The following is a 25,941-nucleotide window of genomic DNA, read 5'->3' on the forward strand; positions in this document are numbered from 1 at the left end:
ACACCCTCACTGAGGACAGCCCCGCCTACCTCGCAACTCTGGTGCTTCATCCTGCGTTTCGCTAGTCAACGGTGGAGACGCAGTGGGCTGGTCATCTGAAGTAGTTGATCACAGGCCGGGCAGCTGTAGAAGAGCTGTGGGGTGGATATCGGAACCTCTCCATCGAGCAGGATGCGATACCTGGACAGCCGACCGTAGCAAGGAAGACGACTGAACTAGATGATTTCATGGCCTCAGTTAGGAAGCCTAGTACACAGCCTGCACCGTCGACATCCGCGGCACGAAACGAAAATACGGAGTGGGTAGCTACAACTGACCCAGGTAATTGTTTGGTGGACAACCCCATTCAGGATTGGCTATTCCGAAGACGTCAATTTCCACGATTGTCCAGGATAGCAATTAATCTCTTTTCAGTTCCGGCTATTCTTCCGAGCCAGAGCGCATCTTTAGCCTCGCAGCGCAGATAGTTTCAGCGCAAAGAGGCCGGCTCAAAGCAGACCTAATTAGCGCAGCTCTGTATATATCGGCTTGGGAGAAAAGTAGGTTTATTCAAATATCCAAATAAATCCAAATCGGACATAAGCCAAACCAAATTGAATCAAATTGATGATTTCCGTTCCCGAGTCAAATCGAATTGGATGCCCGATTTGAGCTAATTTATTTATTTGCAAGCCTGCCTTTACCGTCACCCGCAGCTTGTTTGAAATGTGTCGATAGTGGTTTATGACGCACCGATGACGGTATAAGACGCAAAATGGTCGACTGGAATAAGGGCTCAGGGAGGACGTATAGGGGCAAGTGGCAGAGAGAATAAACCAACCCAGTCAAAGCCGCATTGGTAACGGAAGTTGCCGTTGCGTGATTCGATAACCCTATCGCCTTGCCCCCCACTCCCCCCACCCCCCCCTACTCCCGACTTTCGTACTTGTATGGTAAAATTCGTTGCGGATATTGCAAGCAAGGTCACGATACGGTCGTTGAGATGGCCTCAGTTTATGACGGAAATAAGGTTAGGGAATACAGATGTGTGGGCAATCTCTTCGTTGTTGAAACCTAATGGCCTCGACGTATTCCGTAGGCAAAACAGGGTTCGATAGTAGACAGGCACCTCGAGGTTGGACGCAGGATATGTGACATGGCACGACACCATGACATGCAGCGTTATTGAAACAGACGAAAGCGCTACTGGCATATTCCGTTCATAATTACCCAATCTGTGTTGTCATATAAGTTAGCCCCCACCCCCAAGACGGGCATCCTAATTGACGATAAGGCGGCTAACTTCAAAGCCCAAAAACAGCATTATCAAGGCTATAATATTAAACTAAAATATCTAGAGTATCTATTCAAGCTGCTATTCAAAGGCTTTTAAAGTCAAAGCTAGAAGTCAAGGCGGCTGCTGGGGCCGGATCTAGTACCTAACGAAGTCTGGCTCGAGTCTCAACAATTATACTAATCTGTGCAAAGCGTTCATTGAGATCTTGAGCTACTTTTTGCTTCTTCTTAAGGCTAAAGTCGATAGACTTAATATTGCAATTGAGCGGTCTTTGCCTGGGCCTCTGCAAGGTTAGTAGTATTGTATGCATCAAGGGTACCTGTGACGATATCGTATATCGTTCTCTTCCTAGCCTACCCTACACCCTCCATCACGTGACGCGCGGACCGTCTGGGTATATAGGCCGTTCCTCGCCGCCCTTGCTGTTTTCTGTCTCTTTTCTTCCTCCTTAGTTCGAAAATTCTACAGTCTTTGCGCATACTGCCTTCCTGCTAGTCAGCTTCGTGACACTCCAGCGATTAAACGCATTAAGCCCACCAGGAGCATTATCGGGCCGATCTAATATATGCTGGAAAAAACCACCTCTAAGAATGTTTCCGTGTTCATCGAAACTCCCGCCAGCAGCTCCAAGTGCAGCAAAACTATAAGCTTCCAGTAAACTCTGGAGTAAACGTCGTTAGTATATAGTCGAAATATGATATATGCACAATTATAATAGCAACATACTATGGTCTGGAGTTGAAATCCAAATTAGCTCTTTGCGGTTATCAGACTCTGCGTCGGCCATAGATAGGAACATACCATTCTTACTTGTTTTGGTCCTAATCCATCAGGCCCATAAACCCGATTGTAAAGCTCATACACACCACCAGCTTGAAGGCCCATCCCGAAACTGCGTATACGACCAAGGAGGTTTAACTTCGATTTCTCAATTGCTTGGTTCTTGTAATCGGTACTGTTTATATTTTTGCTTGACGTAGGCGTTTGATCCTTCAATTTGTCGCCATTTAATTGATTCTCTGATTTTTGTTCATTTTTTTGTTTCTCGTCGTTCGTCTTTTTTCCGTTCCCGTTGTTGCAGACTAAGGCGCTGCGCTTTTGGATGCACGGTGGTTTGGCATCAGGACCATCGTGCTCACTTTTGGTTCGTTCGGCATCAGGACTATCGGGGTCCTTGCTTTTGGACCTTAACGTTGACGAGGACGTCTTTCGCTCCGGCGTTCCGGGTCTGGCCTGGTACTCGTCGAAGCCGGGGACATATAATTTTTTGAACTTGTCGAAATCGAGGGGAGTCGTGGCTGCCTTAACCTTTGTTTTGACTGCATCCAATTCCAGTCTTTCCACGACTGCTTTGCATCCCGCTCCACCGTTGCCGCAGGGGTTTTGGACCTTGCCGGACTGGTTGATCGCCACCACCATGCTGTTTTTTAGAGGGTCATTGATTTTGCTCTCTTGCCCGTCTGCAGGGTTGGGCCTGCTAATGGCATCTCCGCGAGTCCTGTAGTACAGATCCAGTGCAGCAATCTCGCCGCAGGATCCGCCCGTTCTGTGGCCTCCGCATTGGTCGATGATGTGCGTCATCTCCGTTCCCGGATACTTGTCGTGGGGACGGGGGTCGCGATTCTTGTTGCCTGCCGCGTTCTTTATCGACCCTGCAATAAAGATTTCATTGTCAACCTTGAGGACGCTGACCATTCCCGGAGCATCAGTGTTCTTCTTTTTGGCAAGCTCGTCTACCTCTACCCGCGCTTGCTTGCCAATTGTTACCAGGTCTTCCTGGGTAAGGGCGCGGTGGCCTTCTGGGACTTGGAGGCGCGAGACGAAGAGATTTTGGCCCCTGGGGTTGCCATCTTTGTCTTTGAGATTACTCAACTTGTCGTCCAGCATGATTCCAAAGTGTGCATCGCACAGTTGCGCTATGGCCAAGATGGTGATGACCAAAAACCGCTGAAATCGGTTGATTTTGCAAGAAGCCATGACCATTATTCGCCGAGTAACAAATTATCAAACAACAAGAGAGTTTCTTATTTGGAATATAGATAATACTGGTAGAAATTCTTGTGTTGAATAAGTGTGTGGGAAGCGTATCCCTTACCCTTCTAGTTACCTAGGTAGGTTATCCAACCTGGTACAGTCGTATAAGGTGGATCTCCTCCTTTTACCTATCTATTGGACCTATATTGGTGGCTGTCACATGGCTGTAACCATAATTGTATACTAGCTATTGTGAAGGTCCATCCAACAAAGAAAAAAAAAGCATATCTAGTTAGTATGCCAGAGAATCGGGAGTCAGCAACGGCAATTGATGCAATATCTGCTGATGGGCAATATATACCTGGCTTCCTGATACTAACTGGTCAGCTTCACATGTCACATTGGTACAACATACGAGAGATTCATGATGAGACAGTTATTGCTCTATCAGGTAGTGGTTATTCAAATGTCCAACTAAGCCTTCAGTAGGTTCAACACTTCGATCGTTATGGAGCTTCAATTAGCAGCAAACGCCTACTAATCTTGGATGGCCATGGATCACATTAAACTATTGAATTTATTTCCTTCTGCCAAGAAAAGAACATCATACTTTTTGCAATGCCACCACATCTTACACATATTTTACAACCACTAGATATGTAGCTGTCTTCCAAACGCTAAAGCACTACCACCCGAAAGCGTTGGACATCCTTGTAAGAGATGGATGTCTGCATATCACCAAGTCAGAATTCTTGGCAACGACCGAGCCGGTACGACGACTAGCCTTCAAGATTCCTACCATTCAATCTGCGTTCAGGAAGATCGGTACCGTGCCTTGGAACCCACATCTAATCCTTGATCAGATACAAGAATTACATCCAGCCTCATAGAAAGAGGTAACAATCCCACCACCAAACAACCTGTCATCATCGCCTTCGATACTCTCTATACACTACGGAATTTGAATGGGATGGCCGGCAAAATTGAAGGCCTCCAGGAAGCATTGGAGGAGTTACAGCCAGCCTTTAAAGACTGAGATGGACAGGGAACCTTGGTCCAGTCGACTGAGCTCCGTCAGACCATGACGGACCTAACTCGTACCAAGATGGCTGAAGATCTACGGAAATAACGCAAAGTTGGAAAGAATAGGCCACTACAGTCAGGGGGGTCATAACAGTATCTGACGGCCGTTGTCGAATGGTTCGTTAGTCCGATAACAACGCTCTTGAGACTGCGAGACAGCTGGTTAAGCGAGCGGCTACGAGGCACCATAACGCCTTGAAAAGGCAGTTTGAAGCCAACGCGAAGATAGCCAGGAAAACGCGCCATGACGGCGTACTAGAACCATTGTATATAGTTGAAGCAGAGGGTTGTGGGCGGTATATTCGTAAGGGCTGAATCGACACGAATCAAGAAATTGGCCCATTTGCTGGGTGGCCCGTTTTGGTGGTCAACACCCTCTTTTTTTTGGTTGTATTACGCCCGGAGGGTTCCCCCATAGAGCCACTTCGCGAAGTTATGTACCTACTAGATATATGCATAGTTTCTTCTCACTTAAAGCCCAACGCTTCTTCCATCTGTTTCCATCCTCGTTCTCTGTGACATGACAGGCCTGCTTGAAGGTCAGTTTCTCCAAGTATTCAGCGTCCTACCTTCAGCGGCTGAAGCGCCGTCTGCCAAGTTTAAGGCTGTTGTGTTTGTATGATTGTTCTTGATCAGTACATGGCCCGTTAACGGTCCATACTGAAGCGTTTTGTCCCCAATGAGAACTGTATCGTCGCACGCACAGCCCCAATATGAGATTGCCACTTGTCGTCGTCTGACTCTGCCTTGCCTCCTAGGAAGAAAGACAAGTCCCCCACCTTTCCGCGCGCATATTGCAGTATGGTCTCTCGTTGTACCGTCCATCTTCTGCATCGAAAGAGGAAACGCTCCACCGTTTCTGCAGACTGCCCACAAGTGCACTCATCCGATTCCACCACCCGATTTTGCAGAGGTAGCTATTCAGCCGCGATTTGCCAGTTCGAAGTTGTATCAACATTTCGGATTCCTTTCTTGTTAGCTCGTCGTACAACTTGCGGGTGTGCTTGACCGGCAATGCCTTATCGATGCGCCTTGAGTGCTTTCAAACCCCTTCCGGGATCTGACGAACGCGAGCGTGTTCGTTGAGCAGCAGTCGTAACGTCGTTGATCTTGCTGAAAATTGCTGGTTCGGCGACGCACTCGTCTCGCGTCGCAATTTTCGCTTGCATTTTGGCCAGTGGCCCTAGAGTGAACTCCTCATTCTTTGCAGGCACCCAACGAAGTATCCCCGTATCGTGCACTGACCAGACTGTTGCCGTGGCCGCCCGATGACTTGCAGGACAGAGCGGTTGATCGTCACAACCGTGAGATCTCGGTCATGAAGACCGAGAGGTACACACCTCAGAGCCGTGGCGATTGCATCGGATTGGTGCTGTGTAGGCATTCTGCTCAACACTGGAGCCGAGAGTGACCGAGTAGCTGGCCAGCACTTCGTCTGCGCTGTCGCGGGAAGCATCCCGAACGCCGCCTCCCAACCTGACTTTGCCTTCCCTTTGCGAGCTGGACGTCGCAATAGTGATGTCCTCCGGGTCATCCGACTTCAACACCTCCACTCGGTCTGCCTTATAGGTTGCCTGCACTCGTTCGTCCCACGGCGCCAGTGCGAACTCGCGGATGACTTCCAGGCGCTTGGTGTCTCGGCTTCCCATCGCCAAGGCGAGCTTCTGCATTAGCGACGCATACCTCCTGTTCAGTTTGGGCCTCAACGATGTCAGAGGATGCGTCTCCGGGAGCGTCCGCATCCTTATCCAGAATTTCGCTGCCGCTTCAACATGCCGTTCTCGGAACGATTGCACGCCGGCCTCGGCCTCGGCCACTACCGTTGCCACCGTGCGGAAGCCTCTCGTAACAGCCTGGGCTCCGATTCGCTGGGCCCTGCCAATCCACGCCGCTTCTTTCACCCCGTACGCGCGCGACCACACGTTTGAGGCATAGTCCATGGCTGGCGCCACGGTCGCGACGAACAGTTGCCTCGCTACCTGTGGCGAAGCCATCTTCAGTCGTTTCAAACACATGGCTACGGCCAGCCCCTTGGCGGCCGCTCTGGCAGCGAAGCGCTTTGTCCATGATGACCCCCAACAGCTTCACGTTGCTCTTCAGCTTGACATCGTTTCCTTTGATAATGAGAGACAGGTCGCTGTCGCGCTCCGCGATGCGTGTGAAGTGGATGAAGGATGTCTTCTCTGCTTCAAATGTAGCGCCGCTGCGCTTCTCCCAATCAAGCGCACCATCGATAATCGACTGGATACCATTTCTGTTTGACTCTGCCGTTGGCACCGTGACCCAGGCAGAGAAATCTTCCACGAAGGCGATGGAGCCACCGTTATTACTGATCCGTTTTTGCACCAGGTCTGCGTTGAAGAAAAGAAAGCCACTGGCGACAGAGGAGACCCCTGGGGTAGACCGGCCTGCGGTAGGGTTTGTTGCTCAGATGTGTGCCCCTTGACAGCCACCGACGCGGTCCGTGCCGAGCAGAATGCGTCTATCCAATTGACCAGTCGACTCGGGATGCCTCGGGCTTTCATCTTTTCGAGCATTCGCTCTTTGCACACTCCGTTGTATGCGCCTTTGACGTCAAAGCTGATGAGGCTGAGCATTCTGCCCGTTCTCTCGGCCTTGTAAATTCGCTCCTGCAGAAGCACGAGTGCTTGAACTGCGGACCTGCGCCTCCGTGCACCAAAGTGGTTCGTGGGCAAAAGCCCTTGAGTCTCGACTGCATAGCTGATGCGTTCCGCCATGACTGCCTCCAGAATCTCGACAAGCGTCGACAGAGAGAAATCGGTCGCCACGCCTTGGCCAGGGTGTAGTCTCCTTTATCCGGTTTCCCCAGAGGTATAATCATGGCCGTTCGCCATTGATGAGGCACCACGCCCTCTCAGAGCGATGAGCGGAAGAGCCTCCACACCCGGTGCTTGACCATATGCCAGAGCTTCATCCACACGATCGCAGGAAGGCCATGCTCACCAGGCGCTTTCCAGGGCTTCGTCGCCATTACCTTCTCAATCTCTTGCAAGGTGAGGTCAGGCATGACTATTTCTTCTTTGCGGACGTTCGCCCTCCGGCTCGATCCTCGTTGGCAGAGGCGGAAAGAAGGTGTTCAGGAGTTCCTCGGCTTGCTCGCCCTTGCTTTCGGTGATCGAGCTGTCGGCTCTCTTCAGCGGGGGCACCTTGTCATCCATCATCTCCGTACCAGGCTTCGGATACTTGGCAGCCCTCCAGATGTTGCTCCCTTGGATGACAAAGTCATCCCAATGGGTCTTCTTTTGGTTCCGCAAATTGTCGTGGTACTCCTTCGCAGCCTCCTTGGCGCGCTGCTCCAGATCAGGCCGCGGTTGACCGGCTCTTCGCTGTGCCCTTGCTTGATTGCGCCGATACGTGTACGTCCGACGGAGTCGCGTCAGGTCTTTTGTCCACCATCGCTTCGCGTATGACGGCGGCTGGGCTCGAGGAGTCAGATCTTGAAGCGCCTTGGTGACCAACCGCATGAGATGATCCGCCTGCGTCTGCACCCCCACAGTCTACGGAAGAGGCCGAAGCTTGTCCTCGACCCTGGTTGCGATGGCAATCCATGGCGCGTTCTTGAGCATCAGGCGCTGCGGAAAAGTGCGCTCCGGTACTTGAATGTCGAAGGTCGTCTGAATCGCTCTATGGTCTGTTCCGGGCTCTGTTGGATGAATCACGCAGGATGTCAACTCGTCCGCCAGTTCCGCCGATGCCAGCACCAAGTCGATGGTGCTCTCCTCGTCCGACCTCTGCCACGTTTTCGTCCTCCTCGGGAGAATGCTGCTAAGACCAAAGTCGTCCATCAGGTCAATGATGGGCTGGCCCTCTCCTTGTCTGCTTACTGACACTTCATCTCCGCCCCAGAGGAGGTCCTGGTGGTTGAAGTCCCCCGCCAAAACCACACCGGTACGTCTCCCTGTCCCATTGCGGAAGCGATCAATCACGTCGCGTAATAGTTCCATCGCGTTCGTCAGCGCCTCTTCGTTCTTTCCTTGCACATACACTGACACCACCAACACCTCCCTTCCCTCAAGTCGGAGTACCGCTGCTGTGAGATCGGCCGACGGCACAGGCACTTGCTCCGCCTCAAGGTCACTTCGGATCCAGAGAATGCTGCGAATCGGCCATAGGCCGTTACGAACACACGTTGGTATCATCTTTGTCCAGGTATGGTGTCCCGTAGGACTCGTCAGCACCTTTCCGTCGATGTTGCGCGCGTGTGGTTCAGATATCGCCAGTGCGGCAAAATCCTTTAGGTCCTCGTCGTTCATCAGACTCTGCTGCACTACATCACTCTTGTGTGCATTCAGCTGTAGGATGCGGAGGGACTCAAGCATCACTGCTGGGATTCCTCATCCTGCACTGCCAGCTTAATGACCAGTGCGGTCCGCCACACGGGACACATTCTGTGTCAATCGCGGTGCATTTCCGGTGGTGATGCCCAACGTTTGCGCACTTGCCGCATGTCCGCTGCTTCTTGCATGAATATACTTTGTGACCGATCTCCTGGCTGCCTCTCCCGCTAGGTCAAAGTAGTACCCTTCCAGAAGCCTTTCTGCGTCGCGTTTCTCGGTGACATACACCACCATGGATCCGTACGCTTTGCCAGACTCTCGTTTGCTCAACCAGGAAATCTTGCCAAGGGTCACTCTGTTTTCGGCACTCAAGGCCTCGATCGCTCCAGGCAGAACGCTGCCATCCGCATCAAGGATTGCTGTACTGTTGGCGTTGTCGGCTCGGACCGGATATAGCTGGTCTCGCATAACTCGCGAACCTTCCACGGCTGTCTTCTGCGCAGCCTCTTTGACCATCTGAAGCTCGGCTTCGTCTCCGCAGACGATCTTGACTCGAAAGGCATTCCGGGACTCTTATGACTGCTGCGCACCTCGAGGTCTCTTGTCCGTTCATCGCTCTCATCTCAGTCTCGATGGCCTGGCGAATTGATCCGATTTGGGCGTTGTTCTTCTTCGACTCACTGATGCGAGATGTGTCGATGGTACATTGGAGAGGATCGCTGGTTGTCTGCTACTTTCTTGGAACAGCTACGCTGGATAGACTGGTCAGCGGGCTCGCGCAATGTCGGCAAACGTTGCTCGAGTGCCGCTCGAGTGCCGCTCGACAAAGTCACCTCCTCCGAAGCATTCAGGTTCTGCGTGAGCTGGGCCAATCGCTCTTTCACAGCGGCAACCTCTCTCTGAAGATCCCGATGACCCTGCTTTAGTTCCGCGTCGTGCACATCGCTCTTGCGTTGAAATTCTTCCTTGGATTCCTGGACTTGGACCTCCAAGCCTCGGATGAGATCTTCCCGTCCTTGAATGATGGTGCTCTGCTTCTAGACAGTGGCGTTCAACTTCCTGATCCTGTCGTTTTGCTCGGATACTCGATGTTTCAGCTCCACCATTTCACTGCCCATCTTCCCCAGCGTCTCCAGTACTCTCTGCACTATCGATTTGGCGGTCTAGGGTTACTGCGTGACTTCACTTCGTCGCTTCTTTCGCCATCATGGCCCACTGACGTGACTCGCGTCGTTCGCGTCGTGATTCGCTTCGAGGCCCATGTGGACGCATTTTCCTGTCATCGCAACGTATCTTGCACTCGTCCGCTGGTCGTCATCCTTCGCGTCGGACGCATCGATGGCGACGGGCTAGCTGGAGCTGGACCCGCCCCTGGATCTGGACCCGGCCCCAAAGTGAAATATCTTTTGAAGACCTTCGATAGCAAGAAGGACCTCCACCAATGTCGTTTGGCTGAGCTGTGCCATAGCAATGCGACATGAGTGGACATGTACGGAGTATGATGTAACAATGGACCGACCAGGGCTACAACGAATCAAGTATCGTGAGATGGGTAAGAATCAATCTATTGGTTTTCTTCTTGATGTTGTTGTTGTCGTGGCATGGCGCGTTGCTGATTTGCTATTAGTCGACTGTCACATCGGCGTTTGGAGCTGTCACGTGTCACGCGGCTGCGGGGATCGTTGCTTACTGCGCTGGCCTTGGCTGGTGGGCCAAACGACCTCTTTCCATCCAAGGCTTCAGAGCTCCCAACACCAAAAACCACCGTCACGCCAGGGCAAAAGATGCAGTATCTATATCTACATCCGGCCATTGTATACCCATTACAATGACTCGTAACAACAGGACATGGATGCCGGGATGGACTTGCGTACATTGTTGGTCTGACGTTGTGTTTTCGGCTAGGGTGAGTCGGATTGGTGCTGCTCACCTGCTCTAATAGCTATTGTCTTTCGTCTGTTTGTCTCGCCTGCCTCCATTGTCCCCTTGTTGTCAATCACTGCTGTATTATCTCCTCTCCTCCCCCGTTGCCTCTTGGTGAAGCAACTCATCTCACCCTCACCAATATTCCTCCCGCCTGGCATCCAAGTCACGGCAAACCCGATACTGGCCCGCCATGGCAGACAACTTGCATGTCGCCTTGCCTGTAGTTTTCCATGGACCAACGAGCTAACCGCGCCGCAGCTCGAGCCCCAAGGGTCGTGACATTATGGAGGAACAGGGCCCCTCCCTCGCCAAGCAGGTCGATCTCAGCCGGAATCTCGAGGCAGAATACGCATTACAAAGAAAATTTTGTGTAATCCCATGTCTAACCAGCGCCAGGATCCGCAATCTCCTCGAGGATGTTGCCCGCGAGCAGCTCATGCGCGACGTCGAGACCTTTGCCGAGTACAGATGTCTCCAGGAGCACGTTGACGTCCTCAAGAAGGGTGCTGTTGTCGCCCAGAGGGCTGCTGCTATTTATTTAGCCCTCTATCGGCCCTGCCTGACCGTTCCGTCGATGCCCACTTTCTCCCTTAAGGCGAGCCCTTGCTGCGCCGATGTGACATACCCTCATGTTGATGATGTATTGGCGTTGGCAATTTGCTGCATTGTGTGTATTGCTTGATGTTGGTTTGGTCCAAATAGGGTCAATTCGTAGGAACCAATCAATAGATTTGCTACAGCAAGAAGCAAGCAGGTGTTAAGTCAGCCCCCCCCCCCCCAAGACGGCCACCCTAATTAACGACAAGGCAGCTAACTTCAAGGCCCAAAAACAGCATTATCAAGGCTATAATATTAAAATAAAATATCCAATATATCTATTCAAGCTGCTATTCAAAGCAGAGGCTTTTAAAGTCAAAGCTAGAAGTCAAGGCGGCTACGGGGGCCGGATCTAGTACCTGACGAAGTCTGGCTCGAGTCTCAACAATTGTACCAATCTGTGCAAAGCGCTCATTGAGATCTTGAGCTACTTTTTACTTCTTCTGAGGCTTAAGTCGATAGACTTAATATTCCAATTGAGCGATTTTTGCCTGGGCCTCTGCAAGGTTAGTGTTGTGTGCATCAAGGCCCTAGCCAATCTTCCAAAATAGCCGCCTAGCAGTCCGATCAACTTGGCCGGGCGCGTATACCATTGCAACAAGGACCTGAATATCATGCGATCGTTTGGGTGTTTGTAAAGCATCATAGCTATCGTCAAGCTGCCTTCTAAGGGCCTCGTCTTCTGGAATAGCGGTAGGCTTGTCTTGTAAGATAAGGCGGCTCAATAATGGCTTTGCCATATTAACGGGCCATGGTCCAGATCCTTTCCAGCCTCCCTTATATTCCGTTCCGTAAGACCTACTACCCGGGCCTTACTATAGCATTCTAGAATGGTAGCCTTACCAATTGGCGTTGTATCTTGGCTGCCGGCTAGAAATACAATACCTTCAATTGCCTTGCGGTAGGCTGCCTTAATAGGTGAAAACACAACATATCGAGAGGCTGGAGGACGTGTGAGGCGTATGCTGGTAAGAAAAGAAGGAAGATACCGTTTTCGAAGCATTCGTACATAAAATCATCTATTGTATGGCTTCCGTGCCCATCAACAATATCCTTGCTGTTTGTTAGTCTGCGATGCCTTTGTCCCGGTTACAAAGACCTCTTTTAGCTACTTTAACGCAATATCGTCATTAGCTCAACCCTTATCTGTCGTTGTAAAGCACTATTGATCGTATGGGGCTAATTCCTCGGGAAACCACTGGTGTTGAAGGTCCTTACCCTTAAAGAGGACCAGTGGCATTAGGGCCTGGCCCGAAGCAAAAACACACTCCACGATTGTAGTCCAACAACGCGATCCGAGTCGCTTTTTCAGCTGTATCTTCCTCTCCGAGCTCCCTAGGACTAGGCCATTTCTGCCAAGGCCCTTTAGGATCCCCGTTTTGTCCATATTCTATCGATGTTGGGGTAAGATAGCCTGTAGGGCCGGCATCCTTAGTAATTGGAACCAGGACTTAATTCGAGGAATAGAGGCCCTATTTAAATGCGTGCATTCGATAGGCTTGCCTCGTACCGTACTGACTTCTTGGTTACGGCGCAAGAAACCTTCAATCCAGTTCTTACCGAGAGGTTGAAGGTTACCTCCAGCAACAAGAATACGGCCGGCAAAGACCTTCAATTGTTGATGTAAGGGCGGTAGCCCCAACGCGCCTTGGGCAAGGACCCAATCGCATAGATGCTTTTCTTGATCCTTGGAGAGCCGCCGCGATATTTCTTTTGCATCTTTAATTCGAAGGCTGCTGCGTAATCGGTGCTGGAGCGTTTGACGCGGAACTCCAGACTGAAGGGCAGCTTGTTGCTGCAGTAGCCCGTTTTGAATAGCATAAAGAGCTATTTGGACTGCTTCTTCGGTATAGGTAGGTAGCTTAGGCACAGGGGATACTGTAGGTATATTTTTTTAATTGATTATAGTTAAATAGCACGAAAAAACGCGGTTGCAATGTATTAAGTTGATAAATATTATGAAGGAGCTAAATAGGGTGCCTATCTTGGGGGTTGCCCATCTGAGGGGTGGCTGACTTAATTGACCTCTTCCTCAACTGGTGTAGTCGTAGGTGAGTGTCGTACGCCCGCCATCTTGATTATGTACTCTGACGATGCCAGAAACTGCGTCTTCAGGTCGTCACATTACCATCGCATATATCTGAACAAATGCTATAAAGAGGTCTCTGCCACTGGTGGGAAGGACCTTCTTCGGCAGTGCGAGTAGTCTCGTGGTGCTCAAATCTTTGGCCTCACTGCCTAGCTTGGAGTCCTTGGCAATAGGACGAAGGAGAACAAAGCTTTACGCAATATCGTCTACTTTTCTGGCTCGTCGATTTCTACGCGACTGCAGATAAGAAATACAAATAACGCATTCTTCAAGTATGCTGGATGGGCTATGCTCTTCTGGTTCGGTGTCGTGTCCTTTTACGGTTCTGCGTAATAGGCTTCTTCCCCTTCGGCTCTGCATCTGCGCTTTATTCGGTTTCGAGCGATTTATCGACTGTTGCTTGCCTGGTCTTGGCGCGCTTCGAATCTGGTGAGCAGTCATGACTCGTCTAGTGCTTTTGTCCAGCGTCACTATCCGCCAAAGTTTTCTTAGAGTTTGTTATATTTTTTCGTTAAATCGGCTGTTGACAGTAATGGTATTTGTTTGTGAGTGAATTGAAACATCTATCTTGGATGGTTGCACAGCATGCAAGTCGGACAGGAGAAAGGCTAATGAATTAGAGCTTCATGTGAACGGCCCATCACGAAGAATCCGGTGGCCGCAATGTTAGAAGTCTGAATGGGATGGAATCGACGAGGCCTGGAATGGAAGAGCGCTCTCCGCCATTACTTGGATTTGCACTCCTATGTAATACCAACCGTTTACGGTTGTTGTACCTATCCTTGGGACGAAATTATCGCTGAGAGGTATCCGACCGGTGTCGGATGATCCAGTCATCTCCCGAGTTGATAGGCCGCAGTCTGCGATATCCTGCTGCATCTCTCGCTGCTCCTTTGTCCGCCGACGATGGATGTTGTAGGCGGACGAGTCAACCGACGGGCTGTAGTTGTAACAGCCATTCACAGTACGGTACGACTGCTTCCAGTTTGTCTGTTTTGTTGCAGAGGCTACAATGCAATAGCCGCAGTCGGTGTTGCGGGAAATTGTCTTTCGAACGTTTGCTGATTTCGATGGTCGTTGTCTACCTCGATCGCAGATAAGAACGATCCGAGTCGGTTGATGGCCGTTGCCAAAGTTATGCCGGCCTTGGCTGTCCCTCTTGACAATCGCAGCACTATGCTTGCGGTAGAATTTCTGCAAATATGAGCATATCTGCTCATACGTATCAAATATCCTTTACGGACCTAGCGTTGGAATCACCGACCTTCCGTTATCCGTCTTGAAGACGGTAGTATGATCCAAAAGATCGGTCGTATTGAAATCGGGATTACTAGCGGCACCGGGGGCGTCCACTACGAGTAGTTTCTCTAGTTATACCCAGCACCGTTGCAAGTAGCAGTGTTGTAATACTATTGTTCAAGATCTTTGCCAGGTCCATGGTGAAGAAGAAGCAGCAACGATTCCTGTAGCGAAAAGTATAGAAAAGGCCAGATTGATCAGGAACCATATTTGGAATAGAAGTTGTAACGATCCCCGCCCTTCCAGATATGGCGTTTTCTTAACTAACCGCTCTGACCAGGCGTAGTTTATTCGCCACCGGTAGAGCGAGAGATGGGACAACGACATGTGGTTCGACAATAGACTTTGGCTGTGGAATGATGATTGTTGGCTTATGGGAGGCGCGAACCACTTCTTCGATGCGGAAATGTATTGCCTGCTGCGTGTGCTGTTTGTAGCATGTCTTTCCATTTTGTCTAGAGGAAATCGACAAGTTGAACCATATCTTGGGAAGATATTCCTAGCTCCCTAGTCAGGTCGGCGCGGTATGGTGGAAATAGCACGGCCAAGCACGCTGAATTGTGCCTGGCTCGTATCTCACCAGGCCTTGCTAGCATTGTCTTCATATTGGTACTCGGAGACTTTATGTTCCAACTCTCCTTTCGCTATTATGTTAGTACTGGTACCCCGGTGGTAGGACACACCTTCACCCTTACCCACAGCTTGTTTGAAATGTGTCGATAGTGTTTCATAACGCACCCATGACGGTACAAGACGCGAAATCCTCGACTGGAATAAGGGCTTAGGGAGGACGTGTAGGGGCAAGTGGCAGAGAGAATAAACCAACCTAGTCAAAGCCGCATTGGTGCCTATCCTAATTTTATGATAACTTTATCTAGTTCATCATGACGGAAGTTGCCGTTGGGTGATTCGATAACCCTATCGCCTTGCCCCCCACCCCACCCCGACTTTCGTGCTTGTGTAGTAAAATTCGTTGCTGATATTGCGGGCAAGGTCACGATACGGCCGTTGAGATGGCCTTACTTCATGACGGAAATAAGGTTAGGCAATACAAATGTGTGGGCAATCTTTTCGTTGTTGAATCCTAGTGGCTTCGACGTATTCCATAGGATTCAATAGTAGACAGGCACCTCGAGGTCGGACGCAGGATGTGTGGCATGGCACGACACCATGACATGCAGCGTTATTGAAACAGGCGAAGGCCCCACTGGCATGTTCCGTTCATGATTAGAAAGTCCTATTTTCCAATCTGTATTGTCATGTACGTCAGCCCCCCCCCCCCCCCCCCCAAGACGGGCACCCTAGTTGGCGATATGGCGGCTAACTGACCTTTTGTATCACAGCGTGGCCGGCGGCGGCTCGGTAGCACTGCTTCTTCGTGAATAAGTGCTACCGCATTTGAACAGAACAGCGCCGCGAACAGAGCTGACACCTTGCCCGGGTCAATTGGATCACGTGGGAGAATGCGAATCGATAGTACGAACCTTTTCTGATAATACCGCATGTACGGAGTAGTTGAGTTGAAATCACCGAGCTGAATCACCGCCGCTGACCGGCTCCGTGTTCCCACCCTCTCCACTTCAAAATGAGCAAGAGGCGACGGCCGTGACCTGCTGAACTCGTCGGGCAACACGACAAACAAAACTGTACCGAGACAACAGTAATATGTTGTTGGAATGGAACGTCAACTCTCAACATTGGCAAAGAACCTGTTACAGGAAAAAGGGGGGTCACGTAGCGGAGCACGTGACCAGAGGAAAATCACTAAGTCTATATTCGGTCCCGCTAGGCGGATCACACACACATGAGGACTATCGTCAGATTGGTCGACAAAGAATCAGCCCCTTGGTGTTCTTCTTGGTCCTGTTGAAGCCGTCTTGATGGCCCATCTGCTTCATTTCCTGTGGGCCATGTGAGGTGCTCGAGTACGCAGAAATCTGACGCTGGACACTCTGTCGAGAGCCTCGGCATATGAAACAACAGAGCGAATTCGTTTCCTGAGCTACCATTCTCAACGGTTCATGTCAAGATCATGCCAAATATTGGCCACAGATGGAGTTACTGCAAGTAATTTGGGCGTCGCCTGCCACTCGTAACGTGGCAGCGCTATGTACTTAGTTGAGATACCGACCATCTGGCTTTCCCACTCGCGCTAAGCTGCTCGCTGATGTCCCGGAAGCATCCACTTGGGGGGGATTAGTGGCCAGAAAGTGAGCTGATGTTCTTGAAGATGGTGTACATGGTGCGACTGAAAGATACCGGATTAGAATTAAAGTTTGCACCTAACGGTACGTGGAAAGCATTCTTTACACTCGGTGGATGACTGGGACATTGTTACAAGTACAAGCAGCTGCAACCATAGCCTAACGACTTTGGATATTGCCACACTATACCCGTTACTATTGGTTCTGTGTGCGGAGCTGGAGAGGCAACTAAAAACCAACCTAAAAACCAACCTAAGATTAAATATGTAAAGCAGCAAGTACCTGTCTAAATACATAACTTGGAAATATGGGCGGTGCCGATAGCTGGGCCGTGGTCCCTATGTCTCAAAACGCTAGCCCCTGATTATCCGTGCCTAGTGGAGGTAAACAAGCATCCGGCCATAATCATAAAACTTATGGCCCCAAATAAAGCGATTCCAATACTTATACTTTGCTGTGCCTTGCACTCCTCCCCTTGGCTGCGATGCTTGAATGGTCGTAGATTCGGAGATGGAGCCGAACTCACTGGACAACAATCAAGAGTATTGGTTACGGCAGGCCGGCATTACTGCTGCGCTCAAGGGTAGGTATTGTCGAAAGGTTCTGTAATAAACGGCCCCGGTGTAACACCGACCAGAAATGCACCGACGCCAGAAGAAGTTACCCTCGCCAAGAGGGCGCCCATCTTGTCGACATGGCATGGGATTGCGCCGTCAACTATTGTGACAATTCCATCAGCCATTCCGAACCGTATCGCTGCTCCTTCGCTTCGGGTTGAGAATATGAAAGCAATATTGAGATATTCCTTGCCTAAAGATTCACCAACGAGGTTAGAATATCGATATATGCGCGAGCAGCCATGGCTAGAACCTCCTTCCAAGGCTTCCAGCTCATCGTCTAAAGAGATGACACACTGCCCCCTTTCCAGTTTTCCCCGTTGTAGTCATCTCATCCACCATTTAGAGGGGTTGATTAGGATTAGCTTTGTGACTAGTGCATGTGCGTAAAGTAATCAAATTTGAAAATCTCCCTTAGAGCCCTTCCCCATTGCGGGTAAGCATGAGGCTGGTACGAAACGCGATTACAATGCGCATACTGTGTGTTTATCAAGCTTCAAAAGTCCTTTGTACGGGCACCGATACATCGTCGTACGCATTCGTTGCATGTAACGGGCAGATGTCGGCGAGCCGGGTTCGTAAAAACACCCTGTAACCCCGTCGGAGTGGAATTGTATTTGTTCATATCTCATCCACCATCATGTTTGCTTGTCCAATAGCTTCCACAAGCAGATGTCAGCGAGCCGGGTTCATGAAAACCCCCTGTAACCCCGTCGGAGGTGGAATTGTATTTGTTTACATCTCTTCCAACATCATGTTTGCTTGGCCAATAGATTCCACAACCAGTGAAGGCGCCGCCAGTATAGTGGTACGGTGGCTCACCCCAGGGGGCCAGACTTGGTACGTATCAGTTTCTCGTAGCTTGGGTACCACGAGGCTTGCTTAGCATGACATCGGCGCAAGCCTCCGGGCGTGCGTTATGTTGCTGGACGCTTCATTCCAATAATTTTATCAGTGCGTACGTGATAGCTCAATGAAACGCGAACATGTCATCGTATTATCCTTGGACCGATAGTTTGATAATGTACTAGTGGCGTCACTATTATATCCTCACGGGATTCCCCGCCCAACCAGCCTGCCTCTTAATCAGTCTCATCCTTTGCGAGTCTAGTTTCTGATGCATCCAAACTCAAACTCAGACTGTTCGCCTAAAGATTACGGCATGAACTCGAAAATATATCATCTTGAGAAGACGATCTCACCCATATACCACTTAACCCACCAGATACGAAACCGCTGTAATAGTTGGTTGAAGTGCTTAGAGAGTATACCCCTTACCTCGACCTGCTACTCCAACCCGCTATTTGCCGTTTGTCGAGTTCTCCGTGCGAGTTCCTGTAATATAATTTCTCAAGGTTCTTCCAACATGAGCCATTCCGGCCAGAGTCTGGAGCCAAAAGAATGTCTAAATGTAGGCTGAAACACTCCTAGCCGTACCAAGAACAATATTAAATGCGAAATACATCTACTTACTAGTCTCAGAGGGTTCATGATGCCGTCAAGCTGCTTTCTAGTGGCGGCGTAACGAAATATTTCGTCGCCGCTGTTGCTGATGACGGAATTTACGTTACCTTCTACGGTCCCTCGTCAGCGACCAAGGCCAACAGCGTACCGGCCTTCTTCGATATGAACAAGTTTCTGCAAACAATCTCCTCGACTGAGCACCGGACTTCACCTTCACGTCCAGACTCGTCCGCACATGATGTATATACCGGTTTTTCCGCCGTCCCAGCCCAGAGAGGCTCTGGTCACCTACAATACGGCGGAGAAGACCGAAGCTGGAGTCGAGGGGAGCACAGTAGGTCCAAGGTAGATAGTTCGATGACGACGCAATGGCAACTACCGGGAAGCATTAAGACTAGCGACTCATTGGCTGTCCGGAGAATCCTGGAGCGTCAGTTAGGCAAATGCCAGCAGATGATGTGTAGGCTGTTAGCTAAAGTCTGGATTAAGGCCATTGAACCCAATAAACAGACCAAGTACCCGTATAGCGGCATGAAGGAAAGGACGCCTGGCTGGTGGCCTAAGCCGTGGGGTCCTCGACAAGATGACCGGGTCCGGCACAAGGAGCCTGATCACTTGCAAAAGCGAGGTATGTCCAAGGTCTCTCTTGAAAAAGAATAAATTGAGGACGAGTACTTATACTATACCTGAGAGAAGAGCGTGTATATCTTCTCGTTTACATTATCGACCTAGTTACGGAGCCAGTAGCGAAGCAGCACTACGATATTAGGCAGCAAGACCTAAATATCGACAAGTTGGAGCAGATAACGAGGGTGCATCTCGCCTCTTTCTTTACCAGGGACAAAAAGAACTCGGAAAAAGCACTACACCTTAACGAGCTCTTCAGGATAGCACGTCAGGTCGAGATGTTCAAGAACGGCAAAACCAGTACGTTATTCTTACCCATCTCCACTACCTGTATTCCACGTAAGAACAAACTAGTATACTGATGTAGACAATGTGAAAGAATTGTTGACTGAACCTCTGAGCCTAGCTAGAGATCGAAAATTCATTACCAACACTGAGGACACGTTTTACTGCAATAATGCCGCCGATGTCGCTCAATATACGGATTCTTCTGTAACAGGCGAAGTAGATAATATGATAAAAGAGGCTTGCCCCCATGAATACGAACCTTGTATGAATTGGACCTCTACCGTTATTTCACCCTCTTTCCGGCCAAACACCAAACATAAAACTCACGCAACAGGAATGGGACTTGCGTTTACTGCCGAACAGAGTGCCGGTACTTTTCTGGATACGTCGCCTACACCCGCGGGAAATGATGGCAAGACCTCGACGGCTGCCTCAGCTACCTCCCTCGAGTATAGCGAAACTAGTAACGCCTATGTTAACCTCAATGGGGAAATGCTGATTTTAGAAGGCGAGAATTATATACCCGAGTGGCTTTCAACCCCAGCGGAAACAGGGGGCGCGATTCACGTATCGCATAATACAAGTTTGGCCCGTGGCTGACTCTGGAATATGTACTTCCGGAAGGTCGCAGGAGCCCGGCGTATGATATAGCATTCGAACTGCACTATAATAGAGAATACGTACGCATCTATATATAGTAACATATTCCAAGTTTTCATATGCCTTTCAGTTGGTTGGATCCAGGAATTTGCTATATTGTATCCATAGCCTGAGAATGGTTTGCAATTCGCGACTTCTCATAAGCAGTATATATAGCAAGAGGGATAGGCTCGAAGGACTTGGCTTCCTAGTCTAGGGAAAGGGTTTTAGCCTTGTATCTTTACTGCACGGCTATCGATAGATCCAGCGTGAGATACTATAAATGAATCTGTCACAGCATATTGCATACAAACTTTAAACTTGCATTTTATACCCAAAATTCTGTCACATACCATATGCTATATTATATAATTAAGTATACCATTAACGACTGTGTGCCTCGTATACTTTTAGGCGATTTATGCAGGAGTGCAACAATATGACAGAAGCTAGAGAAGAGAAAACTCAAAGAAAAAGTTAAGCCATCAGTTCGCTCCCGAAAAAATGACAAAACAAAAAATAGGTACAATAGCGTCACGACGAGGGCAAGAGGGTTTGGCCTATACCCATGGAAGTGGCGGGTCCGTAAGGTAAAATTCCTGACTGCGATCGGATGTTATAGGCGGGCAGGGTATAGATGAAGAAAGGTTTCTCAAACGAATCATACGCAGTATGGGGACGGCGAATATGTCGAGCGACAGTATGGGGACGGCGAATATGTCGAGCGAGGCGAATGCGAGGGCGCCAAAGGCTTGCTAGTCGGCAGTATCAGTTTTAATCTATAGCGCCCATACGAGTTCGGGCTTGTCTATGGTAGAATAGTTGACGTTTGGGAGTTTTATATTTGTTCAAACTCTTCTGTTTAATTCAGTCACCGGATGGCGATGTGATGTCAGAAGGTGGATCAAGAAATTGGCGACAGGACGGATTGCTCACCATTGTAACGCTTTCGTCGCAACAAACATAGCGGCGCTTGCTGAAAGTAGAACAAGGGGAACTTAAGGATACGGTTGGAACAAAAGGTTGAGAAGCAGCTACAATGTATCACAGTCTCTGCGGGACGTTGGTGGCTGCCATGACTTGAGTCAGAAAGGAGTCGGAATGGCGAGGTGCTCACGGAGCAGAAATCATCCTTCCAGCGAACCATGTTAAGGCAGGACTTGTGGTTCTGAAGCCAACGGCCTGAATTCGGCAGGGAAACCCTAGGCGGCAGCAACGGCATGGCTGTGTCGTCGTGTAACCGTGCAAGGACAAGTTGGTGAAAATGTACCAAAAGGATTGGTTCCGTAGGTACCACTGATTCGAAAGCCTTTGCCTTTCCGCTTTTTTGTTTCGGACATTGAGTGTGTATCAGTGTTTGCCTGAGGCGCGGAGAAGAATGTACTGGGGTTGGGATTGGGGGAGATATTGGTGTTGGTCGGGTAGGAACGGGAAGCCGAGAGTAGAATACTAGATGCCGTCAATTATAAACGTATCGCAGCCAGTACTTTACATCATAGGTCCGCTGATTAATGCCACTAGGGATCTTGCTTTGATATGCGGTCTTATCCTACATTCGTTAGCAGGTTTCGATGAGAGGTTGTTTGAGCTTGTTTGCCCCTTTTTGTTGGTTTCCCCTCAGCCTAACAGTCCTGGCGTCTGATTATTAACAGCATCTTCCTAGTCCGATGTAGAATGCTATCTATAAAAGTGGCAGTTAAGAGTCGGAATTGGAGCTTGGGAGTGGATGTGAAAGGGTTTGCAACGATGGAAAGCGAGGTAGCGCATGTCATGATATATAGGTGATGGAAGAGTGATGAAGAAATGATCTCAAAGCAAAGCGAAAAGTGCTTAGACAAGATTGTAAATAACAGCTCAGGGGTAGAGCACCTACTGCCATCGGTCTGTTAAGTCCCTAACAAATTGAAGGATGTTTATAACTTCTTTAATGGCGGGGAAATTTTAATCCAGAAGGAGCAGGACGAAACTAAGAAAACATTTTGGCGGAACTTCGAGGAGGACAAGGAGCGATGTTTCCAATAATGATTACAATCGGGCTGTCGTGGATAAAGGGCTATGCTCGGCATACTAACAAAGTAGTACACCCAATTTTACCACGCACGAGAGCAACCTTCGTCTCCGAGCTCGGGGCCGCATTCGCTGATGTATTGCATTTTGCACTTCTTTAGATCTTTTCTGTCAACTGTTCAGCGAACACCTCTCAACACCCCTGCAAGATATATCAGGTACTCAGCTTTGCTCATATCGGGAGTCGAGGCAGCGTATGTACGCCCACATGGTGAGTGTGTTGGGAATTAATCCTCTCATCTTCACAGCTTGCTGAAAGCTCGCCCGGCATCTGCCATTGGTACTCCTGTCAGAACAATAACGTACCTGCATTTGATTTCGCTCATGCTCTCGTCGTTCTCTCCAGCGCCGGGTGTTGGAATTGAGTAGCCCATCCAAGTCGGCAAAACAACCAATGGCTTCGTCGTCCAGGGATTATCCCATCAACCGCAAAAAATAGCGCCAGAAATGTAGCCCACGAGGATGGAGTGAAGAGATTTAGTAGCTAGCCGGCTGGTCACGGTCAGGTAGTTGCGAGGACGAAGGTGATGACTGTATTCATCTGGAGGGCTCTCTTCCCCCTACTGCACTTCCTACAGTCACGTGCTCCGCTACGTGACCCACCATAGACTAAGGAATTAACCATACTATTAGTAATGGTACAATAGGTACTAGTTAATAACTAAGTAGATATATATTTTGATCTATTAAACTATATAGAGAAATATCATTATTATATTTAGTAAATATATAAGGGAAGTAAGGCTATTTATACCTATAAGCCCTTTCCTACACTTTGTCACCTGACATCAACTCTAGGCGAAAAAGGCATCATCTCTTGACATCCTTCGGACATGTCGAAAACGCCATCTCTGGCCGCCAAAGGCAGCTGTGGCTTTGCCATCATCCGGTGTTCTGCTATATTGCTCATCGGCATGCTGTAGGACGTTGTCGAATCGACATAGCTCGGTAGTGCAGCGTACACCTGTGCCAAAAAGATGGTCGCCTGAAGGAAAGTTGCCAAAGGGGGTTCCTCCCGTTTGGTCCGTGTCGTCGCGGGTGCGCGAGGCCCCTTGTCGAGTGCGGACAACGTCTTCGTTTCCGGACTCAGCATCACCGTTCTCATCTGCGAGGCGTGCTCGTTAATCCATGTCTCTGCCGCAAAAGTTGCATCATACAGGGACAAGTGATGAAAATACCAGCCTCAAAGGGACACGTCATCCGCTGCCGCCACCCTCTTCTCCAACCTCTCCACCTCATTGCCAACGACCGCCAGGAGTCTCATTCTGCAATAATTGCCTCGTCGGCACCTTTAACGGCGTTGGGACGAACGATATGTAATTTTAACTCGGGGATGACCACAACCTTTCACGACTTCGGACGTAGCATACTCTGGTACCAGGCAGATAGGTCTGGCTCGAAATTCATACCCAGTCAAGGTACAGGAAAATCGCCAACTTACAAATTGTTCGATGGAGGGACTCATGCAGCTAGTTGTCCTCGTTCATGCGTGCTGTTTCTTCTTGTACGAGAAGGATCATGGCGTGGTCCGGCTCCGCTACTGTACATTCCTGTTGCTCTACTTGTGGAAATAGTACAATTGGATTAATACGAGATAAGCAATTGTAGAGACCTTGGCTTATCGAGCATGTGAGCGCCCTACTCCAGGAACTGGCACAGGTATTTGCCATACCTGTAGAAATGACCAGAACATGCCCCCCTTGAGAATACATTGCCAACGCCCACACATCCAAACCTGGCCAGTTCGTGCTCGATGACGACGAAAGAGCCGAAAGCATTGTTTTCAGAGATTTGTCCTTGGTATGTTAAAGGATATACTATGCGATACCACGTATAGCGAGACGCTTTTGTTTCCGAAGCAGGAATTAATGTGCACATGGATTCGATGGCGATATTTCGAGTACCTAGCAGCAAGGCCATCGTCAATTTGCGCCACCTAGGTGCTCTGCCACATGTCGACATGAGTAATGAGGCCTCGCCGCTCACGATGTTGCTGTTCCACGGATTCCACGATTGCCCTTTTACGAATTCCAAATACGAGTTATGTATGGGCAAGGTTCCATATCAAGGGAAACCAAGCCAAGGGGAGGGAAGCATACCTACCATCTTGCTGTGCGAGAGAGTATTTAGTACACGTTTGGGAATGATATGAAAGGCCCCACCGAATGAGGCAGGGCGGTTTATGTGCTCATTTGCCCCAATTGTTGATTTAATGGATATATAGATGGCCCGATAATGAATCAAGGGCCTCTGGCTGCCTGGGCATCATGGACTTTCGTTGGCTTGATGCAATGGCCTATGGCTCCTTTGGCATCATAGAGGTAGGTGCCCCGCAGCTCGGTGGCGGCCGAGATGGCGATGAACTCGAGTTTCTCATCTCCTGCATAGTTGGAGGACTGGACGCCAAGCCATCCGTCGTGGGCCCTGAACTCGCCGATGCACCTGTCTTTTCGGCTCCAGATGTTGCCCACAACCACGGGCGGGTTAGCCTTGTCCCTTGTATTCAGAGAGATGGCGTAGTCAATGTCGAGGTAGACAAAGGGCGTGCGGAAGGGGAGCAAGGGCCTGAGCAGGGGACGACGGGGGTACGGTGGCATCCCATCGGCGGCGGCGGCGGCGGCGCGCGGATCGACGACGGGAACGAGATATTTAAAGACAGTCAGATCGTCGGTCTCGTGCTCGAAGCGGGATGTAGGTCCGATCCGAGACCAGCCGAGCGGCAAAGGGGCGTCAGAGATTCTTGCGTAATCGCAGATCGCGGTAGCGAAAGCCCGCATTGGCGATGCGCACGGTGCTTCCTCGGTCAGTCAGATGCCAGGTCACCGTCGGTTTGATGCGAAAGAAATGGGTGGGCTGGAAAGATTCGGAGCGCCGTTGGGTCGGCATCGTCGCCGTCTCCTCCACGAAGTTGGCGGCGGCCCGCCAGAAAGTCAGGTCGGCGGGAACGCCGTAGAACCACCAGCCCATCTAGGACCAGGAGAGTCGAAAGGGCGAGCGCGAGAGGGCTTGCCGCAGAATCGCCGCCTGCGGTTTCCAGAGGAGAGCGGCGCCGAGGAAGAGTAGGGGCATGCATGCCTTAAACGACGCCGCCGGCGAAGACGTGGGAGCGGAGACAGGCGATTCCTTCAAAGGCGGGTAGGGAATCATCGACGAAGGTGACCCTTCGGGCGCTGTAGTCCATTACGATCCGCGCGTATTCGTCCAGGTCTTATCAGGTAGCGTGCCGGAAGCGAGCAGGGCCGACGAAGTGCGGCTCGCGAACGGGTGACGGCCACGGGCTGGCTTGGCGGCGGCGGTAGAGGCAAGGCGGAGGGACCCTGCCAACCATCGCAGTAGCATTCCCATGTATTGCCGTCGTCGATACCAGCACTAAATATCACGAATGCGCTAGCGTAGTACGAACGCAACACCTACCCAGCAATATATTGATACAATACTTTATTTATATTCCCAATCAAAGCTTGATCATCGATCATGCATACCAACACCTGAC

The 25,941-nt window shown here is 50.0% G+C and overlaps 7 protein-coding genes across 7 annotated transcripts; 3 read left to right on the top strand and 4 right to left on the bottom strand.

Moving 5' to 3' along the window:
- Positions 1-1,724: 1,724 nt before the first annotated feature.
- On the bottom strand, positions 1,725-3,163 carry DCS_06078 (uncharacterized protein; the record flags this gene model as incomplete). Its single annotated transcript, XM_040803369.1, has 3 exons — positions 1,725-1,937; positions 2,003-2,008; positions 2,078-3,163. 3 exons carry the CDS (start codon positions 3,161-3,163, stop codon positions 1,725-1,727), a joined length of 1,305 nt encoding a protein of 434 aa, XP_040653473.1.
- A 2,189-nt stretch (positions 3,164-5,352) lies between these two features.
- DCS_06079 (uncharacterized protein) lies at positions 5,353-7,071 on the bottom strand (the record flags this gene model as incomplete). Its single annotated transcript, XM_040803370.1, has 5 exons — positions 5,353-5,535; positions 5,579-5,605; positions 5,674-6,275; positions 6,313-6,684; positions 6,837-7,071. The coding sequence occupies 5 exons, from the start codon at positions 7,069-7,071 to the stop codon at positions 5,353-5,355; spliced, it is 1,419 nt and encodes a 472-aa protein (XP_040653474.1).
- A 137-nt stretch (positions 7,072-7,208) lies between these two features.
- Positions 7,209-8,673, bottom strand: DCS_06080 (uncharacterized protein; the record flags this gene model as incomplete). The annotated part of the gene is made up of 3 exons (XM_040803371.1): positions 7,209-7,339; positions 7,383-7,836; positions 7,882-8,673. The coding sequence occupies 3 exons, from the start codon at positions 8,671-8,673 to the stop codon at positions 7,209-7,211; spliced, it is 1,377 nt and encodes a 458-aa protein (XP_040653475.1).
- A 33-nt stretch (positions 8,674-8,706) lies between these two features.
- On the bottom strand, positions 8,707-9,893 carry DCS_06081 (uncharacterized protein; the record flags this gene model as incomplete). The annotated part of the gene is made up of 4 exons (XM_040803372.1): positions 8,707-9,177; positions 9,222-9,231; positions 9,313-9,668; positions 9,852-9,893. 4 exons carry the CDS (start codon positions 9,891-9,893, stop codon positions 8,707-8,709), a joined length of 879 nt encoding a protein of 292 aa, XP_040653476.1.
- Positions 9,894-10,840: 947 nt separating this feature from the next.
- On the top strand, positions 10,841-11,239 carry DCS_06082 (uncharacterized protein; the record flags this gene model as incomplete). The annotated part of the gene is made up of 1 exon (XM_040803373.1): positions 10,841-11,239. One exon carries the CDS (start codon positions 10,841-10,843, stop codon positions 11,237-11,239), a length of 399 nt encoding a protein of 132 aa, XP_040653477.1.
- Positions 11,240-18,729: 7,490 nt separating this feature from the next.
- Positions 18,730-20,342, top strand: DCS_06083 (uncharacterized protein; the record flags this gene model as incomplete). Its single annotated transcript, XM_040803374.1, has 4 exons — positions 18,730-18,774; positions 18,840-19,455; positions 19,524-19,754; positions 19,861-20,342. The coding sequence occupies 4 exons, from the start codon at positions 18,730-18,732 to the stop codon at positions 20,340-20,342; spliced, it is 1,374 nt and encodes a 457-aa protein (XP_040653478.1).
- A 4,373-nt stretch (positions 20,343-24,715) lies between these two features.
- On the top strand, positions 24,716-25,511 carry DCS_06084 (uncharacterized protein; the record flags this gene model as incomplete). The annotated part of the gene is made up of 2 exons (XM_040803375.1): positions 24,716-25,139; positions 25,213-25,511. The coding sequence occupies 2 exons, from the start codon at positions 24,716-24,718 to the stop codon at positions 25,509-25,511; spliced, it is 723 nt and encodes a 240-aa protein (XP_040653479.1).
- Between the last annotated feature and the right edge of the window lie 430 nt (positions 25,512-25,941).

The sequence above is a fragment of the Drechmeria coniospora genome, chromosome 03, assembly GCF_001625195.1.
Source record: "Drechmeria coniospora strain ARSEF 6962 chromosome 03, whole genome shotgun sequence".
NCBI lineage: Eukaryota > Fungi > Ascomycota > Sordariomycetes > Hypocreales > Ophiocordycipitaceae > Drechmeria > Drechmeria coniospora.